Source organism: Crocodylus siamensis, chromosome 2 (assembly GCF_052110815.1).
Source record: "Crocodylus siamensis isolate JL-2025a chromosome 2, ASM5211081v1, whole genome shotgun sequence".
NCBI lineage: Eukaryota > Metazoa > Chordata > Crocodylia > Crocodylidae > Crocodylus > Crocodylus siamensis.
The window spans coordinates 51541704-51555261 of NC_143396.1; the positions used below are offsets into that span (position 1 = coordinate 51541704).

The 13558-nt window shown below is 43.1% G+C and overlaps 1 protein-coding gene across 3 annotated transcripts in view; it reads left to right on the plus strand.

The window, feature by feature from the left end:
* The first annotated feature begins 6246 nt into the window (after window positions 1-6246).
* The window catches only part of GUF1 (GTP binding elongation factor GUF1), a 45464-nt gene continuing 38152 nt past the window's right edge, over window positions 6247-13558 (plus strand). Inside the window, exons 1-5 of one of the 3 annotated variants that reach the window (XM_090035867.1) lie at window positions 6247-6608; window positions 8188-8299; window positions 11251-11399; window positions 11626-11706; window positions 13393-13470. In XM_090035867.1, the coding sequence (XP_089891993.1) occupies window positions 6477-6608; window positions 8188-8299; window positions 11251-11399; window positions 11626-11706; window positions 13393-13470 (552 nt within the window). In that variant the 5' untranslated portion in view covers window positions 6247-6476. The remainder of the gene's footprint in view (window positions 6609-8187; window positions 8300-11250; window positions 11400-11625; window positions 11707-13392; window positions 13471-13558) is intronic. The other 2 variants (XM_090035865.1, XM_090035866.1) reach the window with 2 other exon arrangements.

The following is a 13558-nucleotide window of genomic DNA, read 5'->3' on the forward strand; positions in this document are numbered from 1 at the left end:
CAACTTCCAAGGGAAGTGGTGCTGGCTCCTACCCTGGGGGTCTTTAAGAGGAGGCTAGATGTACACCTTGCTGGGGTCGTTTGACCCCAGTACTCTTTCCTGCCATGGCAGGGGGTCTGACTCGATGATCTGCTCAGGTCCCTTCCAACCCTAGAAACTATGAAACTATAAAACTTTGGTAAAGGACTCTTCAAATTAGCAGACAAAGGTGCAACAAGATCCAGTAGTGGAAGATAGGCAAATTCAACCAAGAAAACAGAAACAAGATTTTAATAGCAATGGAAATTGGTGATTGAAAAAATGTATCATAGATTGTGGTGGATTCTGCAACGCAGGTCATTCTGATATAGAGATCTGTGCTTTTCTAACAGAAATACTCTAGTTCAAATAAGAATTCAATATGGGAAGTCCCACATCCTGAATTATGCAAAAACTAAGATTATCTGATAAGAACTGTCCTTTTAGCTCCCCCAAACTATGAATGTATGAAGTTTCTTGAAGTTTGCGGGAGGTTGAGACTGGCTCCGGATTCAGGGAGATGTTTAATATAGGGCAATTTACTTTGTTAAACTTCTGATTTATCTGTGTAGCATATCATAATTCATCACTTACAAAATATCTCTAAGATTTAGATCTTTCCTGAAAAATTAATCAGATAACACAAGGGTGAAAGCACACTTAAAAATGTCACATTATTATGCAGAAGGTTTCATTAGCAGTAAAGCTCCCCTCATCAATAATCTTTACTGTTCAATGGTTCTCTTCAATATGCAGATGCAACCTATTAAATATGTTTGAACTATTTTGAAAACACAAATCAAGTGAACACGAATATGCCTAACATTTGTTAAACATACTGAAGAAACTCTGAAGATGAGCAATTCTCCACCAATATTGTTAATTCATGTAAAGCCAGCAATTACACTTTACTTCCTAAGTACTTAATGTGAGGAAAGGCAGGGCAAGAAATATCTTTCATGATGGCTGAGTGGGATGTGCTGGAATTATGAATGCTGGAAAGTAATTATAAAAATAATTATAAAAATAATTCTGATGCACTGACTTTTAACCAAGTGGAATAAAGCAGACCAATGTCAAAGGATGATACAGCTTTCCATATCAGGACATGTAACAGCAGTTCCACTAAAATGCATATTTTAATATATTTTTTTAAACTCAAAGTTACAATATAATGCTATAGTCTAAAATCTTTGTCATGACTATTATAAAAAGAAAATTCACATACAGGTATTTCCTTTGCGAATACACGACTGTAATTATCACAGGAGTCTTCTTGCAATGACATTGCCATTTCATTTGTTTTTCTCTACATTTTTCATATTTTCTCTCTCACATTTTTCCATCTAAGTACGTCTTAAACCAAGATCAAAGTTTTTCTGAGACATATGTAGTCCTCTTTGCTAGTTTCCCCCTGCCTCCACTTCCTGTGTACTTCTTTCGTTGCCCTCAAGGTATCCTGGATGACTCTGGTTAGGCAAAGGGGTTCCCTGGCCATGGGATTGTCTCACTCTGAGCCCAAAGGATGGTTTCCTTGAGGAATGACCACCCATCCTGGACCCACAGAGCATCTAGGCTCTTAGTTCCTAGTACCCTGCTAGCCAGTTCCCTGAGCCTATTGAAGTCAGCCTTTTTAAAGTTTATGCACCTGTGTTTTGCTGGGTATAATGTCTGCCCTTCTTCTCTGGATAGTGAATTTTATCATTTGGTGATCGCTGTCCACTATGTTGCCTTGAATTTGCAGGTCCCCCGCCAGGTCATCCCCTGTGGCCAACAGTAAATCGAGCAAGGCGTTACCCCTGGTGGGATTCTTTACCTCCTGTGTTAGGAGGAGGCCCTGGATACAGGTTAAGAACCTGCGTGAGCGGTTAGATCTGGCTGCCTGTTCCTCCCAGCATATGTCTGGGTAGTTAAGGTCTCCCATGACTACCATGTCTCTAGACTGCACAGCCTAGAGAATTTAGCTGTGGAGAAGTCACTGTTCTGTGTGTACTAACAACACTGCCCCCCCTGTGATAGGAGACATTTTTTCTTATGATTATTACATGTGTTTATCAATTACCCATGGAGAAAACATATTGGAGCCACTTATAGTGGCCCTTATGATGCGTTTAAAAAAAAAATCACACGTCTCTTCTACAGGCATCATGGACACTATTTCTATTTTCATCTCTACATTTCTGTAGTCTCATAATACTACATAAATTCAAATTGTGCCTGTTCCTGAGTGAATTGAAAATGGCATGTCTTATGTTATGTTTAATGGATACCATTGATTACTGATTTGTTTGGCTTTAGTTATGCATGTATATTATGCTAAGCATCTTTGGTTGCATCCAGTAAGCCTGTATATTAGCATAAGACACACTTTTTTACTCATCGTATTATGCACCACATTACTATACGGTATTTCATATATACTGTGACTGGCTGTGCTTACGGGTGCTTAGTTGATAATTAAGTTCATTGGTCTCCGTAAATGCTTACTCTTGCAATTTGGTTAATTTATAGAAAAATGTATCACTTAGTTTCAAACCTGATGTAATTTAGCACAACATCTCTTAGGCATGATATCTACCTCTACTGGATCCAGTTATCAGTGAGAGAAAAAAATTGAATACTAAGTTACTTAAAACTATGCAATAGAATTATATTCATTCTTTAATTCCAGTAATTATTGACAGACCTTTCAACATTTCATGAGTATGTAGCTAATGAAACATTTGTCTTGGAAACTCCCCAAGAAATTAAATCAGTACGTTTGCATTACATAATGTGGTGTTTATCCTAACTGATGCTGGTTTCACATTTTTACATCCAGAAAATCAGTAAGTAGTTGAATTTGTCATCTATTATAATTGATTTCACATTATTCAATACAAATTAATCCCAGTTTAGAGGGACGCTTATTTATCTTCACATCACTAATGACCGTTCCAGTATAGGAAATGCTAAGAGTATAGTGACTGGGGTGTAGGCTGTAGCAGTGTTAGTCAAAGGACATAGGCAGACAAGGTTCTTTGAGTGAATCTGATGTCTTTTATTAGACCAACTTAAATAGCTGGAAATTTTTTCATAGCAAGCTTTCAGGTTTAAAAACCCTTCATCAGGCTGAGGAAGCATCTGCAGTTGGTGTGCACTCTTCCTGGATGGACTCTACAAAATTTAACACCCCAAATTCTAGTTATTTACTAATTGGAAACATCTAGGTGGGGCAGCCCAAGAATACTTTAACACAGGGGGTGGGCAAAATACAGTCTGCAGGCCATTAAATGATCCTATCTAGGCCATTAAATGATCCTATGTAGCCCACTAGCTGCCGCCAGGAGCCTGAGGAGGGAGGGTTGTACCCCATGCCACTTTGCTCTGCTGCAGCCAGGGCTGCACTGGACTGGGTCATGCAGTGCAGAGAGTCCTCCAACCTCCTCCATCCCTTCCTTACCTAGCTGCTGTGGCTGCACAAGTCCTGGCACTCTGGCCACCTGCAACTAGGCCAGCAGTGCACAGGACAGGGCATGATTCAGCACACAGAGTAACTGAGTAACTGCTTGCCCACCATGATGAACTGCTGCCGCTGCGGTGCCACTAGGAGGTGAATCTGTGCCAGTTGCATGGGGTGGGTGCTTGGCCTGCGGCAGGCACCCCTGACTTTCCCACTACAGCATGGTGGCAGCAGATCATTATGACAAGCAGGCAGGACAGCTACGTGGTGCATTGCATCATGCCCCGTCCTGTGTGGATCGTGCTGCCAGAGGTTGTGGTGACAGAACTGCGCAGCACCAACAGGAAGCCAAATGCGGGGGGGAGATGGATGTGGTGTGGGGTGAGGGGCAGAGAAATCTGCATGCAGGCCAGCCTGACCCCAGGTGGAGCAGAGCCAAGTGGTGCATTGCACAGTCCTCCCTCCCCAAGCTCTTGGTGATGACCAGGGGGACAGATAGGATCAATTGGCATCTTACCACCCTGTCCCTCCACAACAGCTCACCAAAACTCATTAAGCCCAAATAATTGTCCACCCCTGCTCTAACTTCTATTATTCTCTGGTATTTGCCTGGTACCTATTTTTGTGACGTTATTCGTAGATATTCTGCATCATGGCTGTGTATTGATTGACCTAGCATTGTCAGCATTACCACATACATTTATGTGGACTGGAATTTGGAAGTGAAGATGACTGGCTTCTTAGTTTATTGACACTGACTACCTGTCATCTGACCATGCTCTGGCCCAGTCATTCAGGCAGCATTATCCCATAGTTATGTATTTAATATACACACACTGTAGTACTAGTGTTGTTTCTGCAAGTAGTTGTGTGTTTCAGCAACCCTGCTGAGGTCACTGAGACATTCTTGTATGTGTTTACTTGTATATGTAATCATTGTACATAACACCCAATTTGTGTGCTGCTAAATCTGTTTACTGAAATATTTAACCATGCCTACAGCTATTTCTCAGATCTCATGTCCTTGTGCACACACATTGGCTAGGGACAGAAATTACACATAAACCAGTATAAGTGATCAGAAACCGGTTCAAATCTGTAACACAACAGAAGTTCAGAGCACATAAACTTCTTTCAAAATGGGGGCAGTTTAGAGAAACCTGGATGGATGTATCAGACTTAACTGAGTAGGTTAAATTCGTTTATTGAACTTCTATCCTCGATTCCCTCCAGTTTCAAGTTAACTCACAGTCCCCCAGTTTCCCAGGATGCTTTGCACCTCTCGCACAACCGACCCCTCATAGGGTGGGCTGGCTAGCCTTGGACCAAGCTGTCAAGGAGGCATGCTGTAGTGCCCTCCAGCTTCTGGCCTGGGCCGCTGCAGGCTTGTGGATGCATTTTCAAAATCAAGTGAATGCCTGTTCACTTGTTTATCAGTTTAATCTTCACCATTAGACTACCTGTGAAGATTGACTTGACTGACCCTCCAGCTTTTTGTAGTGTTATCATACGTCTGGGTTTTCCAGCACATGTCCTCTTTTTTGGACCCCTGTGCTGCATCCAGGCAGGTTTTTAAAATAAGAGGAAATTTCTGGGTTGTCTGCTGTCTGGGTCTGGGGAAGGTTCCTGGGTTGCGCTGTTCCAAGTCTGAGGGCTTGGTCCTCCTTTACAGATCCACGCAGATGTCTGTCTCAGAAATCCATGCAAATGGTTCAGATAGCATGCAGCAAACACCGGACACTGACTTTACTTGCTTTACTTACTTAAGGTTATTTAACCCTTTAGTGATGTCACCATTATCAACGTTCGCCAAGTTTGTTATTTAATATTTTGGCTCATAGATCCTAAGAATACAATAGCACATGCTTGCACCTTGAAAATATTTTTCTGTAATTTTCCCATCCTCATATTAATTACTCCCCAAAATTACCACCTATCATTTGAATGTAAGGTTCTGTTGTTTCATTGTTTTAAATGTTCCATGCTCCCTGGCATTTTACTCGGGTTAACTTTAGGCCACAATCACTACCAATTTTGAGTCATCTCAAAAGATTTCTGGGAGTTTGGTCAACTTGACATGACCAGATTCGATTTTCCTTGCAACAGAGATTGTATCTTTTATTACACCAACACAATTTTTGCAAAAAAAGTCTTTTGTTTGGCAAAAGAGTTGCTGGTCTAAATAAAAGGTATTCTCTCTACTACGAGTCCTGATTGCCTTTTTCTCTAGACCCATGTTTACAACCTGACATGTTTTATTATATCTGTATTATATATCACAGTTTAGTATATATTTATATGTCCAAGGGTGATATTTTTATTGGCCCCACTGCGGGGTGCGGTCAGACAAGCCTTGGGGGACCGGGCATTGTTTTATTTAACTCGTAACAGTGAAGCGCTGCCCTAGGTTGGTCACCTGCACAACCCGCACCACGACGGGGAAGCGGCCGGGCCTCTGCGGGTTCATCTCATAGGAGGGGAAGGTCCAGCCCGCTGCCCCACTCCGGCCCCCTACTTGCGCCTATCACCGCTCAGCCCCGCCCCGCACTGCCCTCCACCCTCTCCAATCACTGCTCTCTGGGCGGGGATAAAGCCTGAAGCTGCGGCGGAGACTGAGAGGCTGGAGCACTCCACTGGGAGGGAGGGGAGGAAGTAGGGCGCATGCGTAGCGGGAGGACAGTTCCCGTCAGCTGGCAGTCTGTGGCGTCACTGCAGCGCGCGCCGAAAGGAGGTTGACTCCGCCCCGCTCTGGGCAAGCGACTCTCCACACGCCTGGCGTCCGGTGGCGCATGCGCAGTGCTAGACTGGAAGCCGCAGTAGGATTGCTCTGACAGCTGTTCGCCGCTTCCGGGTGCGGCCTGGCACGTGGCCGAGCCCCGGCTTCGTCCCGCCCCAGACTGAGTGTGCTGCTGCTTCGCTGAGTTGGGCGCCGCTGATGCTGCTTGTCGCCGGCGGAGGCCGGAGACCCCCCTAAGCCAGAGCCGCGGCGGGCAGGGCTGGGGGCCGCCGTGCCGTCATGCTAGCGCGGGGGAGCCTCGCGGCGGGCGCCTGGGCCTGGCTGGCGGGCGTCGCTGCTGCCGCGCAGCCTCTACGCAGGGCGCAGCGATGCGCCGCGGCGCCCGTCAGGCCGTACAGCTCCCGCAGTAAGGTGGGAGGCGGGCTCCTGGCCTGGGGGAAGGGGCAGCAGTAGCTACTGAGCGCGGGATTGAGGGGCGCAGCCTGTCAGCCGGATCTTCCTACACCTGCAATGCTGGAGGCTGCAAGTGGGAGCGGATGGGAAGCGGGGAGAAAGCTCTGTTCGTACCCGGTTCTGTTTCCTGTCTTTCGGGCTGGGTCTCTGGATTATGGGTTTGGGTTCATCAGGGAAGAACTTGGCAGGGAGGCCCTGGGGACACATCAGCTGAGGTCAGGGGGCAACTAAAGAGAAAACAGGGACAGGAGTGAGGGCACAGGGTTAAAACAAGTGCTTCAAGCAGGGATGCTGAGCAGAGCATGCTGGACAGTGGCCCCAGAATGAGTCAGTGGGTGCTGCTCGGTGAAACTGCCCAGAGCCCAGGGACAGGAAAACAGCCTCAAAGTCCCCAGGGGTTTCCCAGCCAGATCCTCCTTCCTGGTCAGGTGGATCACTAGCTTAGGGCCAGGAAGAAGTTGACAGGACATCCAGGGTCATTGTGGGGCTGCAGATGGGGAGTGTGGAAATTAAAAGGTCCAGGACACTGGGCAAGATGGACTTATGACCTGACAGTAAATGGTACTTGCAGAGGGTCCGAGGCTTAACTTGTGGTGCGCTTGCCAAAAAAAATTGGCCCCCACTAGTCTGGTTACATCATGAGACTGAAAAAAGTTGTAGTGTGTGTGTACTTACCCAGACTTAATGTAAAGGGTGCTTGTTAAATTCACGGTGGTGTTGAGCTACATCATTGTCAGCTATAAAACTGGCTAACTGTCCTTTTCATAGCTGCTAATAGTTTTAAGAGGTTTTTACTAGAAACCTTTAAAAGGAGAAGACCTTATTGGTTTTGGAGTTGCTGTTGTCACACCATTGATACCTCTGTGTATTTAAGGAGCATGGCTTAGAGCTCTGTCAGTGCTGTGGCATCTGTTAGCAGGCCTCTAACCGACCTCTGGCTTCTAATGGTCTATTTTGTGGCTGATCTTGGAAGCCTTGATGGTGGCAGGTAGTTATTTTCAGGGTTGTTGTCTAGTCATTTTCAGAGTTTCTAATAGCAATCTTGACAGCTGCATCCCCTTCAGTTTTTGGCATAGTTGAATGTAGTACAATAAAATTACAGTATAGCGACACTGAAATAAGCTCTACAGTCAAGTGATTTAAACAATAAGCCACAAATTGGAACTGGCATTGTGGAATTGAATTAATTTTACATTTATCTGTTATGGATTTAAATGTACTTAAGTGTACTTAATCCTGTTTCATTGTTGAAGGTTAGATTAAGATGATCTTTAAGGTCTTTCCAGAAGTCCTGTATTTCTGTAAAACAGATTTCAGTGTGCAACTCCTGACAGCTTGATGTTATATTGTACACGTTTACAGGTTTGTAAGTGGGGACTGGAGAAGCAATGATTAAACTACTTTAGGCTTCCAAAAAGATGATGTAGAATGAGTTGGAGCTTTCTGTAATGTATATAGAAATGATTTTATACAGGGGTGTGTGAAATTACAGCCTAATCTTTTCTTGACTAGGGATCTGTACCTTTTTATTTTTCAGGAAAAGCTTGATATGTCTGTATTTCCTGTTGAAAATATAAGAAATTTCAGTATCATAGCTCATGTAGACCATGGCAAAAGTACTCTAGCAGACAGGCTTTTAGAAATGACAGGTAAGAGTAATTTTACAGATACTTTTAGTGGCCATTGGTTCATGGCAAAAATTGTATAAAAGTCTTTGTACACTTCTGTCATAGCGTTTTGGGGTTAACTTTGTTATCACTATGTTGCTCTGATCTTGGACATGGCATACCATGACATAACTGTGCAGACTTTGTTATGGTATACAGCCAAATTTAAATAAAATAAAAGGAAAATGGTGGAAAATAATGGTAGTATATTAAGAGTGTAGTAATGGTGGGGAATAAAAGGGAAGGCATATATTGTACTCAAACACAATGTTTTCTGTTTAATTTGACAAATCCAGTAGATCAGTACTCGGAAGACTTGCAAGGGCTTAAGTGCATAGAAAATTTGGGAAGGGTGGAAGGAAACTCTTGGAATCTGGAAATTTCAGACAAAGTGATTTTGGGGAGGAAAACTAAAACATGCTGGAACTTGAGAGCTAGTCTCGTTTAGAAGAATGAAAAGTAGGTAATAATTTAGGAGAAAATTGTGAATGTTTTAAAACTGGAGGTTTCTGTGGTGGGTGAGACCAGTATGGGTGTAATAGAGAGTGAAAGTGTCAGGATTTGTGGAGTCTGTCCTGGGAATATTTAACCATATGTTGATGTGGCTCTGCAGTGCACATATTAAGAATTGTGTGGGTTCTTTGCTGCTGTGCAGATTTCTGAAATATTGCATACAAAATAGATGAGGTTGTAAATTGCAGACACACTAACCTAATGTACTTATAGTGCTACCTTTTTGAGTACCTCACTATGATTAATGTGTGAAGAAATGAAGCACTGTTATTTCTTTTGCATATAAGGAATGGAGGACAGAGACTTGTCCAGATGAAGCATTTGGGGTCGTAGAAAACATTTGTGGTGGAGCAGGGAATTGAACTCTGGTCTTCCAAGGCCTTGTGCTCTAATTTCTGATCCATTTTTTATCCTATGAGGTTGGAATTGATAGTGGCTGTGACAGTTGTTCTCAGGCTTCTGTGGCTTGAGGCAGCCCTCATTTGACTCAAGGTGTCCCTTGGCAGACTCGAGGTATCCCTCAGAAAATGGCAGCTCTTTGTTTCACTTGACTATAGAAAACCAATAGAACAGTTCTTCTGTTGCAAAGAACTCAAAGACTATAGTATCATAGAATCATATAAAATTAAGGGATGGAAGGGATCTCGAAAGAAGAGTCCAACCTCCTGATCACTGCCGAGATCAAATGATCCCAGAAAGGTGTCTGTCCAGTCTCCTTCTGAAGACTTCCAAGGTTGAGGATTGCATCACCTCCTTGGAAAGTCTATTCCAGATTCTGGTCACCCTTATCTTAAAGAAGTTCTTCCTTGCATCCAACCTGAAACTATCCTCTAACTGTTAATGGCCATTGCTCTTTGTCATCCATCTTCTAATTGAGGGTTAATTTTTTGTAATATATCCACTAAAGTTATTATTACATTTTTAATTATGATAATGTCTTATCCACACTTATCCGCCCTAGTGAACAGTTTTTTCCCCAGTTCTGAATATTCGCCCCTTACATACTTATAGATGGCCACCAAGTCCTCCCTCAGTCTTCTCTTCCCCAGGCTGAACAGTCTCAGATACCTCAGTCTTTCCTCATAAGGTTTGTCCTCCTGGCCCTTAATCATTTTTGTGGCCCTTCTCTGGACCCTTTCAAGATTCTCCATGTCTTTTTAGGAGTGCTGGGGCCAGGGCTGCTCCACGTTCTTCCTGGCGGCTGTGCTTTGGCTGGGCAGGGCAGGGCAGGTGGTGATGGGAAGAGGGGCTATGGCAAATTTTGGGGTGGCTATAGCCCCCTTGCAGCACCCCTCCTAGTGCTGCTACCACCCTGCCCCACCTGACCTGAGCACAGCTGCTGGGAAGAGGCTAGAGAAGCTCCGGCACTGAGCATGCAGTGGGCAGCCCACCCTTTGCCCCATGCACAGATCTGGGGGGCACATGCCCCCTATGCCTCCTCTAGGGGTGCATTCAATGGTGGGAAACACCCCTCACTGTACCCTGGGTGAGCTGCCAACTCCGTCCCACACCCCACTCCACTCCAGCTGGGCAACACCTGCCCCTGCCTCTGCCCCTCCCTAACCCCACTCCTTCCCTCACCATGGGCCCCCCTACATGCCCCTTCTCTCCGCCATGCCTTTTCACCCAACAGACTTATTAGCCAGATGCTGTTCTCCAAGCTGCCAGGCTGCAGTCCTGGCCACGTCTATGCTGTGGCTAATCACATGCACGTGGCATTTATAGGCAACACTAGCTAATTGCCTGTTAAGAATGATGGGTATTAGGGAGTGTTTACATGGCCTCCCCTCACCCCCCCGGTTACCCTTTGGGGCCGGCCATGTAAAGACACCCTCCGTCGCTGCTGCCACTGCCTCTTCCAGCACAGGGGCTCCCTTTCCCTGCCTGCCTCCACCTCCCAGCTGAGCTTCCCCTTGCTTACCTCCCTCTCTGGTACTTCCCCCTTCCTGCCAGATAGTAGGAGGGCACCGCCACCGTGACCCTCCCCTCAATGCCAGCCCTGACAACAGCTGTCACCTTTACCCCTGCCCCTTTGCCTCCCCTCACCCTAGCCTGTGCTGCCTCCCCCTCCCTGCTAGCTGTTGTTGGGGCCCTCTTCCCACTCACCTCCCTGCTGCTCGGCCCTGACAACAGCTGCCACCATGACCCCCCCCACCCCCCTCCAAACATAATTTGTAAATGAAAAGCTTAACTGGTGGAGAAGAGCCTTTTGTGAAGGAATGTGTGTCATGTGCTTTGGGCCAGTGGGTTTAGCACATTTTGTTTATCGTGAAAGCCACCATTTTGCCTTATAATTTACATTTTAAGATTATATAAAATTCTGTAGTAGAAATTAAATTGACACTGTATTTTGATGCAACAGAAACTTACACTTATGTAAAATAAGATGGTAATTCAATTATTAAAACATTGATTCTTAGGAACAATTACTAAAACTGAGCATAATAAACAAGTGCTGGATAAGCTGCAAGTGGAGCGAGAAAGAGGGATTACAGTTAAAGCACAGACTGCATCTGTCTTTTACAATTATGAAGGAATAAATTACCTCTTAAATCTCATCGATACACCAGTAAGTAAAACATAAACGTCTTTAAAATCGCATAAAGCAAAATGTCCCTATGTTAAAATAGTAAAATAGTTTTAAGGCAAGTTTATTGCATTGTTTAGTGCTTTTAATTTGTAGAATTAGCCCAAGAACTTTTTTCTGTTAAGTTGCTAGCAATCTTTAAAATGGAGCAAATTAAACCACATACTACGTTTTCAAAGACACTCTGTTTTTTCCTTTTCTTTTGCAGGGTCATGTCGATTTTAACTATGAAGTATCACGGTCTCTGTCTGCCTGTCAAGGTGTCATACTTGTAGTAGATGCAAATGAGGTAGTTTCAATTCTTGTTTTCTTATGGTACCTCAGTAGCTAATGCCACCTAAGTTGCATAGACAAGGAAAATGGGTCAACTTCCATTTTTTCAGTTGGCTTATTTCCTTTTGGGCTCTAGCACAGAAAAAATGATATTACCAGCTCAGAATAAGAAACTGATTTAGGAAGTATGTTTGTGATGATGTGTGCTGTCTCATGAAACAAAACAAAACAAAAGTTTAACCAGTAATACTACAGGATGAGACTCCTGCTTCATACAAAAGGGCAAACCCATTCTTTTGAGGGATCTGAGTGCTTTTTAACCCTTAGCTGCTTGCAGGGAGTCTTGATTTGTTAAGTGTTCAAGAGGTCAGATTGGTATTCTCTTACGTGAAATATAACCATCCAAAACTTGCACTGAATTCTGTAACATGCTTGTAACATCTATTACTTATTACTTCTTTATAAAACATTAATTGGATTCCATTTTATATTTTGTTTTCCTTTTAATTATATATATAAAAAATATGTGCAAATAGAATATTGGGATGTTGGTGTTCACCATTCATTTGTTAATGTTATGTGATTCTTCTCTGAGTTTTTTATGTTTATTTTGATGTGAGATTTCTCCATTGATCCAGTTCTTTAGAAGAATGTATAATAACCCATCTCTTACCTGAGCACTTTTTTTTTCTTTTCCCGTATTAGCAGGAATGTTGATTAGTTCTTTTCATGAACTTTGCTGTTTCAAATATGCTCTTGTTTTTATATTAGACGATATTCAAGATAGAGACTTGGTATTAATTGTCAGTCATAGTATCTGAAACCCTTTCCCTTATCAGCATTGTACACAACTGTCATTAATACTTCCATCTCTTAGGCCTTCATCAACTGCTTTTCAGGAGTAGGTTGGGCCAATACAGTCATTTCTCTGTAATATTTGGATCCATAAGAATTCTTAGCTGACTGTATAGAGTGTCCATGCCTAATCATTTCTTGCCTTGGATGGGCATAGAGGGGGTAGGATTCATGCAGTCATGTTCCATTGCACTTAATACTACTTTCTGTCTTGCCAGTGAAATCTGCATATGGATGGCTATATCTTCATTCAAAAAAAGATTCCCTGCTTTCTGACATGGTGCCCCTTATCAGAAACCAAACCATCCTTGTTGCTGAAAACTCCTTTCCACTAACTCTCTTATACAAGGGAATTGGGGCAAAACAGTTACAATTATTTTGAAAAAATATTAAAATATGGGAATATGCAGACATTTAGATAGTGCAACAGTGTGGGGTTGTTTTTGTTTTTGTTTTTATTATTATTATTGTCTCAGTCATACTCCCTATGGTCCACCCTAGGGTGTAAATGTATGCAGGCAAGGACTAGGCATATTCTGATTATTTTTATTATATACATAATAAAATAATGCAACACTAATAGCTAAAATATACCTTGGGTATCCTGAAAAATCTATGATATAAATATTAATGAACAATTTAAGACGTTGTGTGTCAGCTTTTGCTTTCTTTTTGTATTCTTTTGTCATTACCCATTATATATCACTGAAGACTAGTTAAATTGAATATTGCCTACTCCCAAGAAAGGAATTCGTGTGGTAAGAAAGTGGATTAATTTGGTATGATTGGTTATAACCCAAACAAAGGGTAGTAATATTGAATACAGGTTTTCACTGATGTTTTCCAGGGTGTTCAAGCACAAACAGTGGCCAACTTCTATCTTGCTTTTGAAGCACAGCTGGCAATAATTCCTGTTATAAACAAGGTATTGAGATATTAGGCTTTTTATGCAACACATTTGGTATAACTATAAATATTGTGAAGTAAAATAAGTATATTACCAAGTACACTGA